Raw genomic sequence first — 13880 nt, 5'->3', positions numbered from 1 at the left:
ATTATACGCGGGTTTATGAATTAGGCGGAAACTAACTATATATACTTATGCAACTCGTCCTCCAATGCCTGCTTGTCAAGGCCCTTACCTATGAACACGATTTTGTTATTTTTGATACTCTCGTGCAATTTACCGCCTTCAATCACCTCGTAAGTGTCCCGTACGCCTTGGACAACTCTAACATCGTCCTTCCACACCAACACTCCTTTCGTTCTGTGAATTTCGACAGAGACACCGTTTGCGTCGTTCTCCCAGAGTACATGTTGAAGATACTTCTCCACCTTATCGAACCCTGAGTTGTCGCTGAAAAAGGGAAAGTCTATCGTGAGAGTCTGTATCCTATCATCATGATAAGACGAGCTGGTGGCCAAACTCACCAGATTCGCGAGCTTCTCGCTTGAAGCCTCAAATGCATGTAGATCCAAGATCTTGTCCAAATCGATATCTCCGTATGAGGTTGTGTAGATGGGGGATGAAGAATTGATGTCACGGACCCTACCGCAAATCTCTTCTAGTTTACTCTTATCTCCCTCAATGGTATCAATCTTATTGATCAAGATGGTATCAGCAAGGGCTAGCTGAAGATGTGCTGTACTGATACCCTCATCCAACATCTTCCTCTCCTGCTCTTTCTTTTCAGGACTCACATCCTCATCGTCATCCTGAAGGACATGCTTGTTTGCTCTGTGCCAGTGGCCGCCAATGTCATCGAGACATTGAATTATGTTTGCGGCGTCAACCACAGTAATTACTCCGTCAATGTATACACTAGCAGCAAGAGCATCGTCCAACCAGAACATCTCGGCAATTGGCGCTGGATCTGCAATGCCTGTAGTCTCCAAGAGAATGTAGTCAATCTTGTCACCGGAGTTCTCAATGAGGTTCTCGATGGCCATCACACCATTGTCTTTAACGGTGCAGCAAAGGCAGCCATTACCTAGATCTAGCCATTCCTGAACACTCTCGTTCTTCTCGGAATCCTTGATCGTGACCGACTTTTCAATGGCAGCCGAGTCACCAAATTCATTTAATATAATGGCCAATCGCTTGTTGGACTTGCGGCCGATCATCTCTAGTAGGGTCGACTTTCCAGATCCCAAGTACCCAGTCACGATCGTGATGGGTAACTTGCTTGTCACCTTCGACGGTTTCTGCTCATACTGAGTTGTGTCTTGTTGAGTAGCCAAGTACTCTGGCTTGGTGACGAAAGTCTCGTCAAGTTCAGTGACCAACTCGGGTATCTCGTCGTCCATGGTTCTTTCTGTGGGGATGTTCATCGCGCACTATCTAAGAGATCCGATTATGGAGCACACAGGCCAGTTTCCTGGAAAATTGGCATATTTTGCAATTTCACATAGAAGCGATGATCTCTGGAAAAAGACCACTACCAAGGGATATTGTCAAAGAGTTGGGATGTAAAGTTCATTGGGGCAGTTGGAGCAATGGCTGCAAATCTTGAACGATGTTGAGCGCTGTGCCGCCAATTTTACGTCAACTGAAGCAATGCCTCTGCGGAGGAAAGATGCATTGTAAGAGAGTATTATTAGACCGGCTAGCTATGGTATCAAGCAAGGAATCTCTCATCGAGCCCACAAACGGCGTCCCAGCACTTCATTTCACACTCAAGGTAGAAAAATTACACTAAAAAAGATATTTTGAAGTCATGTGAAAGCAATTGGATATCGTTCTTAAATTTGAAAATATCAATTTGATGAAGTCTCCCAAATGTATGGCCTCGTCTACTGGTTGCTCGAACTGCAGTCCGGTTAGGCGAGCGGCACCTACTGCACAATTTGCTCCACATCTTCCATCAACCACTCCAGGATGAAGTTCGTTTATTTCTTGGACTTGTTGTTGGCGGCAGCGGTATTCTACCACCTCTGGAACGCTCCATACACAAAGGTTGAGGAGTCTTTTAATATCCAGGCGATTCATGATATCGTGAATTACGGTGTTCATCCAGACCAGCTCAAGAACTACGACCACCAGGTATTCCCCGGCGTCGTGCCGAGAACTTTTGTTGGAAGCTTGTTAATTGGAGGCATTGTGAAGGCCATTGACTATGGCCATACATTGATCAAAGGCGTGCCTTTGGTGGTGAAGGAAGGGGACAGCCAGCTCGTCGTGCAATATGTGGCTCGAGGTGTGCTTGGATTGGCCAACGTCTTGGGCTTGTTGAAGTTGAGAAACAGCCTTAACAAGGTGGCATTTATTGAAAAGAATGCTAAGACTAGAGGCGCTATCGGCGTCTTCTACACCCTCTTCTTGATTGTCCAGTTTCATGTTCCATACTACAGCACCAGAACTTTGCCCAACTTCATTGCCTTGCCTTTCGTCACTTATGCTTTCGGTAAGCTCATCGAAGGAAATATGGCGGGATTGACTTGGTTGGCGTTCACCGCTGTGATCTTCCGTGTCGAAATCGGTGTTCTTGCAGTCACCATTTCGTTCATTTCTTCTCTCGGTTTCGGCCAGTCAGATATCCAAATCAACCTGTACTTCTTGGTGGTAGGAACTGTGGTCGGAGTTCTTGTTACAGTGCTTGTGGACTCCTACTTCTGGGGCGAATGGGTCTGGCCTGAGCTCGAGAGTTTCATGTACAATGTGGTCAATGGTAATGCTTCCGAATGGGGCGTCGAACCTTACGGTGCTTACTTCAAGAAGTACTTATTGAACTTTTTCCGCCCTCCCCACATCTTGTTATTGGTAGTCTTGGGTCTTCTTGTCGATCCAGCCAATGATGGAACTCCAACAAAGGTCACCGACGATAACAAATTAATCGTCACACACCCAGCCAGAAACTCGCTCAGGATTTTGACGATTTCCGCCATTCTTTACATTGCTTTCATGTCCAAGCAGCCTCACAAAGAATGGAGGTTCATCGTTTACACTGTCCCAATCTTCACCTTGCAAGCTGCCAATGGCCTCGCAAATGTGACGAGAAAGTGGTCAACTCTGTTTGCCCATAAGTTGTTATTGTTTATTATGCTTGCAAGTACTGGTGTCTCAGTTGTCTACACTCTCATGATGAGCTACGCTTCGAGTTTCAATTACCCTGGTGGTGAGGCTGTGACATTCTTAAATGACTACATTGTTAATTCCAAGGCAAACGAAAATGTGTTGGTGCACATGGATGTGGCATCTTGCATGAGTGGAATCACAAAATTCACAGAATTGCACACTCCAAACGTGGTGTTTGACAAAACTGAAGAACTCGAGGAATTGTCCCGTTTGTGGAACAATTTCACGCACATGATCACTGAGGTGGACATGGACAAGCCAAGAAAGGAGGAGACTCTCATCAAGTATGACCGCACTCATTGGAAGAAGTTGAAGACGGTTAATTCATTCACCAGGATCAATTTCTTCCCTTTCATGTACACTGTTCAGCATATTCAACGGTTCCAAGCACTTCCCGCGGAAATTTCTCCTGCTGGAACAGCAGGCCCATGGGAATACAAGGATAAAGTGTTGAAGTTTCTCAGAACTACGATCGAGACAAGGAGCTACTTGTATGTTTATGAAAGAACCCAGCAGGATGCTATTCCTGTTTATCTTAATTTGGAAAGCGATGAACAAGCAAAGGCCACAGAGGAGCCCCCAATTGACCAGCCTCCTCCAGTTGACGCTGATGCTGTCAAGGATGCAATTAACGAAGAGATCGATAGCTTCGAGGATGCTTATGAGACTGCCCAATAATTAATTTAGGAAACGCTATGAGTGTTAAATGAACGAGATGCATTTTCGAGACGCTCCCTGAGCTTCACCGCAGGAGACCCACTTGCTCCACCTGTAGACTCGCTGTTTGGAATTACCAACGGTCTAAATCTCTTGAGTTTCTTTGCTGTACTAAGAACAGATTCATCAATGTCTGCCAGTGGGAGCGGAGATGGAAGCTTTTGATATCCCTTGGGCTCGAATGGTGATGAAGTTGCCTTTGGTGATGCTTCCAAGATTCGCTCAAATTGCGGGGCGGGTGGTCTCGAGGGAAGACCTGAATAATTAGTTTTTGGCCGAGGGGGCGACAATCGAATCGTCGAAATATCTTGAAGCCTAAGGGACGATGTCTTCCCACCCCCACCCCGTTTAGATTTCGCCTTTCTGTAATGATTAATCAATGCATCAATTTTGTCTGAATTCATCTTCATATTGGTATCCAATCTTGTCGGACTCGTCCTGCGAATCTTAGATGATGGCGTGAAAGGAATGCTGGAGACCTGCTTCTTCACGGGGGTATGTAAGTAGCTGTGTCCTTCGAGGAAGCTCCCTCGTTTCTTTGCAAGCGGAGACAAACTACTGAAAAAGACGCTGGTATCTGCTTCCATGTACTCATCCTCTTGTTTGTCATCGGTGAACTCCCTATGAAGTGCCTTAAATCTCCACACTTGCAAAAGCGACCTTGCCTTAGACGCATTCCATTTCTCTTGAAACATAGTACACGTCTGCAAATTCCGCTTGTAAGTTTTGATGTACTTTAGATTCCATTTTTGAAGATACTCGAGTGAAGTCGCATAGCTCTTCTGGCTCAATAAGTCGTCCGCTAGTTCCTCAAGATAGTTAGACTTTATCAAAAGTTTCTCATACCAGAGCACCATGACTTTTTTGTGGAGCACCGCATCATGAAATTCGAGACTCATTGCATAATGCTCTCGGTAGCGAAGAGTCTTGTCCTTCCAGTGATTAAGTACTGGTGCGAGAGCTGAGCTAGCCGTATTGTGCTGCTGAAGTAAAAGATTCAATTTCTTTCTCCTTGCACCAATTTTGGCAGACTCATTTTGCCAGTGTTTGATAAAAATTGACAAAGTTCGCTTATGCCTTACCTTTTCATGGAAGTTATCAATAGCCTCATTTGCATATGCTTCGAATCTCGAGACAATTCGATTCTGCCAAAGTCTGATGTGAAACTTCGCCGAGTACCTATCTTTGAACAGAAGACCGTTTTCTCGAAAGTTGGCAGCTAATTGTAAATACTTGTTGGCGTCCGACGTTTTTTCCTTCCATCTCAAGAAGTATTGTCTTTCGAAGTTGAGCTGAGCAACAAGCCTTAACTCCTCATGCATGTCCATCCTTGATTTCCAAAGAGCTAGCGTAGCTTTTTGAAGACTCAATTTGGCAATGTGAGAAGCTCGTGCCTCATCCTCAGAGTGTATGACATTCATAGTTTTCCACTTAGAGAAAGACCTCTCAAGAATCCTTTTTGAAGCAGAATCGGTGAGATTCCTCGATATCATCCTCAATCTCCAAGCTTTAAGGTAAATGGTGCCCAACAGAAGTTCAAGACGAGAACTTTTCTTCTTATGAGCCAATTTCCACTTCTTCATTACGCGCCCGAGTGAGATTTTTCTCTGATAGCCAGAAGCTTGAACCCTGTGGTTCTTGTGTTGAGACCAAATTTCAAGTGCTGATCGGGCGAAATTTCGGTCTTGCTTCGCTTCCCATTCGTTTTGTAAACCCTTCAACATAAAGCTTCTTCTCCATCCGCGGAAGAAAAATGCTTTCGTATTATTGGAATTAACATGAGAGCACTTGGAGTACGTTTGAAGCAAGCGCATTTTCTTGTGCCATAGATTGAAATGTTTGCTTGATGTGTATCGAGTTTCGATTTTGTCAAGGGCAATCAATTTTTCACTCAAAACAAAGTCTTTGGTGCTTCCCATGCTCCGAGTCGCGGAGCGGTTGGAAGAATCCAACAGTCTGTGCCACTTTCGAATAACGTTTTGCAAAATTATGTTGTCACACTTTTTGTTGACTTTGCGATGGATCGCTACCGCTTTCTGAACATTGTCTTCATAATGCTTATGCTTTTCCTTGAGCTGATTGAAACAAGCTCCTGCAAGGTTTCGGTTGTAAAACTCTCGCAGCTTGCGATTAATCTGAGAGCGTCTTTCAGTTCGAGCCCTCCATGCGAGAAACCTATTCTTTATTACAAATCTTTGAGATTGATATTCCAAGTCACCCACATGTATCAACTTTGGTATCCAGAGATCTTTGAGTACCCTCGCGAGAAGCTTTTTGCCACTATAATTCTCCGCTTGCGATACTAACATCAGGAGTCTCATAAACTTATCATACCAGATACTGAACCTCGAATTGAGGATCTTCAGATCTCTTTCAAGTGAATTCTGAAAAAGCTTTGAGCTGAGATGAATAGCAGAAATTGTTCTGTCATTCCACTTACGAAAGATCTGTTTTGTGATCTCATAGGACGAAGACCAGATTTTATTCGCCAAGCGCATAAGTATTGTTGAACTTTGATATCCAGAGGTCAAAAACCCCTGTGAGTAATGTAGATGATCGACAATCGAACGAACCAGGTCGCCATTCATATCCTCATTGGCCTCATATTCGCTTATTTGGCCAACGAGGTTAGTCAATTCCTCAATATACCTATAATCAGCCAAACAAGCCAAATCGGTATAGTCCTCGTACACAAGGAGAACATATTGTTTGAAAATTTGAGGGAATTGAGGATGGAACTGCGGGTCGTACTCGTTGAGGAGGTTGACCACGGTGCTCAAATTAGATAATAGTTCACCAAGCTCATGCTGCAGAAAACCCTCAGAGACCAGAGTCTCGGCAATAGCAGCGAGTTCGTGATCGGACTCATTGCCTTTGACTAGTGATGGTATATCAGTTGGGAATTCAACGGAGTCTAAGATCGATTCAGCTTGCTGAACGTACTGACTTGGTACGACTCCAGGCAATTGCTCCGAGCCGAGAAAGAATTCGTAAAATAGTTGAAGCTGTTTCTCTCTATTCTCGAACGACTCAATCTCCATACACTCGATGGCATGATGCTTCTCGAACATCAGTAGTAAGATCCTCACCAAAGAGGGAACACTGCTGTAAACCGAGCTCTCTGGTTTGAGAAGCGTGAGGTGTAAGACTGCTTCGTAGGCCTTGTTTAACGCTTCATCGTCACATGTGAAGTTCAAAAGCCCAGTCTTGGACGCTGAAGGGACATTGTACTCAAAAATCGAGTCGCTATCTGATGCCATACTTTTGTTGAGTAGCTCATCTAGCACAGAGGCAAGCTGCTGTGTTTCATCTGTGGCTAGTTCCACCTTTTGATCAAGGTTTTTCGCTATGGTATACTCGTGTATCAAACACTGACCAAGAAACTCCGCTAAATGGTCCTTGGAATAACTGTATATCTCCAGAGCCAGCTGTATATATTGAAAAAGCTCCTCGACAATTGCCTTATAGCTCTCCTTGACGTATCTAGGCCGGCCATTGTCAATAGAAGTTGTGGATAATGCTTGTAGTAGGTGATCGAAGTACGAGGGGCCATGGGAATGGGATTCATGCTGTGCCAATTGTTGAATATTCGGTTTTTCATTCGCCCTTTGAGGTTTGCAATAGCAGGTCAAGGTCAAAGCAGGGAATTGGGACGTGTGGATTGTTATCTTGATTCTATGTTTATGTTTCAAGCCAACCAATCGTAGGACGTCTTCGACAACTTTTTTGAAGATAGAGTGGAATTGTGCTTCTCCATTTCGTAGGTCTTGGAGCAGATGGAGGTCCCTGACTAGGTGGTAGATTTGGTTATGCTCTACCATGGCATGTCAGTGTTGATGTAGTAGTGATGCGCGGTATGTTTGCATCAGTATTAGAGCCAAGTTACTCGGGCCGGGTCACATAAAAATCATGTATTTTTGAAATAAAAAAAGAAAAACTCTGTGAATCGAAACAGTCTCTGCAAAAGACTTTGTGAAGAAAAATAACTTTTCCTGCTCCCCAAAAATTGGTTTCGAAACCTATGACAGCGTATTTGGTCCCGAGTGAGACATGGTTGCAAATGTGAATATGCGATTCACCAGGAAGCATAGTCCTTAAAGTATACCATAATCAGCAAATCTCATACATTTTCTAACCCGTTTATTCCAATCGCCTCTTCTCTTTTTCGCCTTTGCCGTGTTATCCCTTATCAGTTTGAAGCTTCTATATTTGGTCAGTCCTGTGCACAGAGGGTAAATACTACTGCAACCGAACTTCCTTTGGACCAAACTACACCTGTTCCATGTCGTGGGTACCGCCAGCTAGCGACCCCAATAGAAGGTCCGCAAGCCACGATATTCTGCGGATAAGGCCATCCCAGGCATACCATGATATTCAGGAACCCCAGAGAATCGTATCCGATGATGTGATGGCGAGGAACAGAGGTCTGCATTCTCCTTCGTCCTTGACCAGTTTTGGCGATAGTCTATATTCCCAAAGCAATGCATCACAGAAGCCGAGCGTCGGAAGCTATCCCGTGAACTCAACATACGAGCCGGATTTCGAAATGCCGGTCAAACGTGAGTCTCAGTTCATGGAGACATTCTCACGTACCAGCAGCACTAGCTCTCGTCGTGTGGGTGTGAACGAGGAAGATCAAAAACCGTTAGATGAGCAACCGCTTGCGAATTCTGAGAATGTCCATTTTGAAAATATCCCGTCGAATGTCAACCTGTTCAGCTTCAGCGAGGCTGATGAATCTGCAAGGGAGTTCCACTTCTCACCAAGACTTGCTTACGAAGATGAGCTTGAAAATGCTGATTTTGTTAGCATAAGGACGCTGCCAATGAGTCAGTCTGAGGATGAGACAAATACGATACAATCCTCGCTGCCTCCAAAGTCCCTTCAATCAGGGAACTCGAACTTGGTTGGCCTGATCATCGGCAAGTACGACTACAGCTCCAGTGCCTTGGCGTTAAACCCTAGTGTAGAGACAAGAGGCACTGCTGCATCATTGACCTCAGGATCAATGTACTCAAGTGGATCTCGCCCGAGTTTTCAGCCGGAGATTGATCAACAGAGAATGAGAGAGCCTGTCAAGGACGAAATGCGCAGTCTGCAAGAGCTGAACGCCAGCAAACGTGGAGAGCATCTACGAAACAATTCGGCGTCATCTACGTTATCCACAACTTCAACAGCATCCACCCTCACCAAGAGTAACAACCAGCAGAGGTTCCTCAGATATGCAATGGGCGCCCACTCTTCACAACCAGCACTTAATCCGACTACGCGATGGCTGATGGACAATGTGATCTCCTGGCTAGACTTCCACAACTTCAATCCCTCGTGGAAAGAAACGTTCAGGAGAAATGAAATTTCAGGCAACCGATTCTTGGAACTTGGCAATTACGAATCATCGTCAATGGTCTGGAGACAGTTTAGCAGGAGCCTACATGTGGGTGAGGACAAGAGTGAAGTAGATAGGTTCATTCACTTGTTACGCTCGGAGCTCCATAATATCGAAAACTCCTCCACAAACACTAGCTCCACCTTGGCTCCTCCTGAAATTGAAGTTCAGAAGCGAGCAGAGAACAGAAAGTCATCTGCGACATTATCAACACAGTTGTCATCATCGGTGCCCACTAAACCTCGTCCCTATTCATACGTCGAGCCATCAAGCTCATCTAAGGCCAACCCATTGAGAGATTCGTCGCAATCACACGCCCACAAGTTTTTCAGGCTTCACCATAGAACCCCATCTACTGATTCGACAAAGGCAAATACAAGCACTGCCAGTTTAAGTGGGGATGATCCAAGAAACTCAACTGGTCAACGAATGAGCGGTATATTCAGCTCGATTTGGAAATACAGTGGCGACAAAGCAGCTGGGATTGTCAAACAAGTGCACCCTAGCTCTGGGAGTTCCGGTGGGAGACAATCAAGTGGTAATAAGAGAGGTAGCTATGTCATGCCACAACATAGACGAGCCGATCTGTCCAGCAAGAACACTTCGTTCATGAATCGAGACTCATTATTGAGCTTGCAGCGTTCGCAAGATGATGGTACGCTTTCTCCAATATCCACAAATTCCACCGGGTTCCCTCCTTTTGATGTCAATGAATCTTCTGCCGATAGTGAACGCCTGTTCAGCGCAGAGATAAAGAAGGAGATCATCGACGCTAGATACTTACCAGTACCAAAAGGCAGTCTTCAAGACGAATCCAAGCTTATTCTACTCTCCAAAGACAACGTTTCCTTCAAACCATTGAGGATCTATACGAAAGATCTTGACGATTTGGAATCATTAAAGAAGAGGATCTATAAATCATTGGATCTCCTCAGTTTTGGCCTCATCACCTTCCATCTTACTGATTATGACTGCATTCCTGGTGAAGCAATGAGCGACGATGTCATAGTTCAGGCTCTTCGACAAAACACCCTTTGCAAAATTCACATCCAGCAAATTGTGAACTCCCCAGGTACCAACACGATTTCAAGTACTTCATCAGATGCCAGATCCTTCGATCTCACAGGTGATAACAATGGCCGGATGTATCCTGCTACTCCACAGTATCTATTACAGGATGCTCGAGACAAGGGAATAGACTACATCAATTTCAAAGATCATGAGGCATTCTCACAGATTAAGAATCCAAAAGATGCGAGAGGTCCTACAACGCCTTATCAGCATCCCCTCAAACTCACTATTCCCGTCAACAAGAGGCACAGCAAGAAAAACCTTCTCCAGCCCAACAATAGTCAGCAAACTGGCCGTAAGGTTGAGTTTACAGGTCAAGCCCATCTGCATGCTGCAGAGCTACCTGATAGCTCTAAAAGTTGGAAATCTCCAGAAGCAAAACAGCAAAGCTCTTTTGCTTCTAAAGATGCTAATTCTGCACTTCTAGAGGACAAGAATAGTCTCTCCACGAAGGCGATACGTTCTGCTATTTTCAGAGAGGGTGCTGCCAAAGCCGCCTCGAGAGCTTCCTCTCTGGGTCTGGAGTATGAGAGGTCTAGCAGTTTCATTGCAAAACGAAAGGCCCCTCCTCCTCCAACTGGCTCAGTGAGATCTAGAACTCTACTGGGTGCTTCAGTCCTGCCAGCATTGTCCCGCAACAGTAGCGGGAGACGTGTAACATCGAAGCTGGCCTCGATTCGTAAGCAGGAAGAAGAGACAAACGCTTTTGCAGAGCATGAATTCAGCTTCGACGACGCCCCATCATTTTCACCAGCATCAGCAAAATCACCCCAATTGCAAGACACGTCAGCCCTTGACACGAACGAAGAGTCTGATAATGATGACTTTTTCGTCAAACCGATGTCTCAAAAGAAGAGCCTGGCTGAAACGACAGTTGACAGCGATGACGAGGAAGACTTCTTCATGAAGCCCACGAAGAACAACCAGAGTGCTGAATTGAGAGAGATGAACGTGAGACCACCTGTCGAAGAAGTTTACAATAATCTTGAGAAGTATTTCCCCAACACTAATCTCGATAAACCGATTATTGACGCTTCACCCGATTCTCCTGTTGCCCAGGCCATAAGCCCCAAGAGATCATTCCCTACGCAGAGAAAGGAATCCATTTCCAGGACGTTTTCTAACGCAAACAATTCGCCAATTAATCCTCCCAACGACGAGGATGGAGTGATTCCTGTTGATAATGGAGGTAAACCTTTCAAGAGAATGAAGACTATTCGAACGGTTGCCAATGAGGCACGTAACAAGCGTTTAGCTGGTCAAAGAGCTAACAAAAAATTCCCCGATCCCCCAGCCAAAACCACGGATGAAAAGAGTTCAGGTCTGCTTCGCAGATCAAATACGAAATTGTGGGGCCAGAAACTCGTCGAAGTCACTTCGGCTGAGATTGAAAAGGGTTTCGTCAGTCGCATAAGATCAAGTGCTAGCTCTAAATTTGAGGAGTTTGCTTGGATCAAGGGTGAGCTCATTGGTAGAGGCTCTTTTGGATCTGTCTACTTGGCACTTAATGTGACTACCGGTGAGATGCTCGCAGTGAAACAAGTCGTTGTGACTAATAGTTGGAACAAGACCTCAGACGGTCTTGATGCTTTACATAAAGAAGTCGAGACGATGAAAGACTTGGACCACCTAAATATCGTCCAATACTTGGGCTTTGAGCAGAAGAAGAACACTTACAGCTTGTTCCTCGAATACGTTGGCGGTGGATCGATTTCATCTTGCCTTAAGTCGTTTGGAAAATTTGACGAGCCTCTTGTTAAGTTCATCACACGACAAGTGTTAGATGGTTTAAGGTACTTGCATTCAAACGGCATTTTGCACAGAGACTTGAAGGCCGACAACTTGCTTCTTGAAACTGACGGTACGTGCAAGATTTCTGATTTCGGTATTTCCAAGAAGTCTCAGGATATCTACAGTAACAACGCTGAGATGTCGATGCAAGGAACCGTGTTCTGGATGGCCCCCGAAGTTATTCACAACATTGTAGAGGACAAGAAACAAGGATACAGCGCCAAGGTCGACATATGGTCGTTAGGATGTGTCGTTCTCGAGATGTTCGCTGGACAGAGGCCTTGGTCGAACGAGGCCGTCATCAGTGCTATCTACAAGATTGGAAAGACAAAGCTTGCCCCACCGATCCCAGACGATGTCAGTGACGAGGCAAAGGACTTCTTGAAACAATGTTTCACTACAGACTCTGAAGTCAGACCCACTGCAGAAAAACTTCTTGAGCATCCGTTCATGGTGAAAGACCCCAGCTTCCGCTTTAATGATACCAAGCTCCGTGAAGTGATCAAATTCAACACTAGACGGGTGTAACTACAGAGACGAATGAATGACTAATGACGATTATGGTAGTATACAAGTAGACCGGGTGATATTTACAGGGCGATCATTTCAACCTCAACTCGTTGATGATCAAGTGTGTCTGGTAAGGCTCGACATCGGTAGTCTTCTTTCTTCTGCATCTTTGCTTCTTTCTGACAACCTGGTATTTGGGCTCTCTGGTGATTTCAGCCAACGTAGCTGTCAATTCAAACACATCCTCTGGGATACCTTCCTTGTCGTTGTAGGTGAAGTTTCTGGACCCAAGAGTGACAACATTGTCCAACTTGAACACGTCGCCCACTTCGTGGTTTCTGATCTTGTAAGGCAAAATTAGCTTGTCACCTTTGGTAACCATGTATGGAATATTGTGGATCTTACACACAGCGTAAAGATCTTTGGAAGCATTCGAGTCGAATTTGAGGTAGGTCAAGTCTGGAAGAGCTTTGGAAGCAGAAGACACTGCAGGCGCAGCATTTCGAAGCAACGCCGACAGCGAAAGCAGTCTGCACGAGGTAAAAGCTGTCCGAAGCATGTATGTTGGATTGAAGAAGTTGGTGCTAAAGACGTAGGAATGAAAAAATCCTTCTACACCCGTACCTCCCACACAAGCCCAAGACCAGATAGGCCCTGACCACCGGGTTTCGACGAGTGAATAGTGAAGGACTTTTTTGATTTCATAAATTACTATCTATTTTTTGATGCTAGTGGTTCAAGGAATCTGTTTTGGTAAGCAGCACGATGACTCTAGGTCACATCTCCTGAGTAATTCTGACCACTTAGAATTGACTTGAAAGAAAAGACAACAGAGAAAACTTTCAAGAGAAACGACCATAAACTTCTCTACTGTGAATAGAAAAGTGTTTTTTTTTTATGCGATCCATCCCATTTGTGGAGGGTAGTGTAACCAAATATGGCTGCGAAATACTGAGACGGTGGAAAACCAAGGCATGAACAGCCCGACAGTTCTGAATTATGGTTAAGGATATCGAAGCGTGAACCCCAAACTCTTTTAATAGCAAACCCTGGTACTACAAGATGCTATCTCAGAGTCTCTTCTTTCTTTACTCACGTATCGGATTAATGAAAAGTTGTCCGACAGTTCGAAATTATAGCACCCACACAGCAGCCTCTAATACGCTTCTGACGATAGAGCGTTCTAATTCTTTCACCCGCGTGATCATCAGCGTAGGAATAAGCCCTACTCCCTTGGAGATAACCATCCATGGAGTGACCGCCACAGCCACAAAACGCCTAAATTATCGAGAAGCTAACAGAATTAGTGTTTTTTGGGAAAACAAAACTCACAAAGGGCTCTTACTTCATCTCCCACAAGTCATATCTTTCTCTCACCGTAGGA

General features: G+C 44.9%; 5 protein-coding genes across 5 annotated transcripts; 2 read left to right on the top strand and 3 right to left on the bottom strand. All coding sequences in view use genetic code 12, as the record gives it.

Annotated features, from left to right (window-relative positions):
• Nucleotides 1-35: 35 nt before the first annotated feature.
• CXQ87_004327 (uncharacterized protein) lies at nt 36-1253 on the bottom strand (the record flags this gene model as incomplete). The annotated part of the gene is made up of 1 exon (XM_025482771.1): nt 36-1253. The coding sequence occupies one exon, from the start codon at nt 1251-1253 to the stop codon at nt 36-38; it is 1218 nt and encodes a 405-aa protein (XP_025337714.1).
• A 571-nt stretch (nt 1254-1824) lies between these two features.
• ECM39 (dolichyl-P-Man:Man(7)GlcNAc(2)-PP-dolichol alpha-1,6-mannosyltransferase) lies at nt 1825-3699 on the top strand (the record flags this gene model as incomplete). The annotated part of the gene is made up of 1 exon (XM_025482770.1): nt 1825-3699. The coding sequence occupies one exon, from the start codon at nt 1825-1827 to the stop codon at nt 3697-3699; it is 1875 nt and encodes a 624-aa protein (XP_025337713.1).
• A 423-nt stretch (nt 3700-4122) lies between these two features.
• On the bottom strand, nt 4123-7559 carry SFI1 (Sfi1p; the record flags this gene model as incomplete). Its single annotated transcript, XM_025482769.1, has 3 exons — nt 4123-4176; nt 4218-5138; nt 6312-7559. 3 exons carry the CDS (start codon nt 7557-7559, stop codon nt 4123-4125), a joined length of 2223 nt encoding a protein of 740 aa, XP_025337712.1.
• A 461-nt stretch (nt 7560-8020) lies between these two features.
• On the top strand, nt 8021-12514 carry BCK1 (mitogen-activated protein kinase kinase kinase; the record flags this gene model as incomplete). Its single annotated transcript, XM_025482768.1, has 1 exon — nt 8021-12514. The coding sequence occupies one exon, from the start codon at nt 8021-8023 to the stop codon at nt 12512-12514; it is 4494 nt and encodes a 1497-aa protein (XP_025337711.1).
• A 73-nt stretch (nt 12515-12587) lies between these two features.
• Nucleotides 12588-13055, bottom strand: CXQ87_004323 (mitochondrial 54S ribosomal protein bL21m; the record flags this gene model as incomplete). Its single annotated transcript, XM_025482767.1, has 1 exon — nt 12588-13055. One exon carries the CDS (start codon nt 13053-13055, stop codon nt 12588-12590), a length of 468 nt encoding a protein of 155 aa, XP_025337710.1.
• Nucleotides 13056-13880: the final 825 nt, after the last annotated feature.

This window comes from Candidozyma duobushaemuli, assembly GCF_002926085.2.
Source record: "Candidozyma duobushaemuli strain B09383 chromosome Unknown E_B09383, whole genome shotgun sequence".
Taxonomy (NCBI): Eukaryota; Fungi; Ascomycota; class Pichiomycetes; order Serinales; family Metschnikowiaceae; genus Candidozyma; species Candidozyma duobushaemuli.
This window is presented reverse-complemented; position numbering and strand designations above follow the sequence as displayed.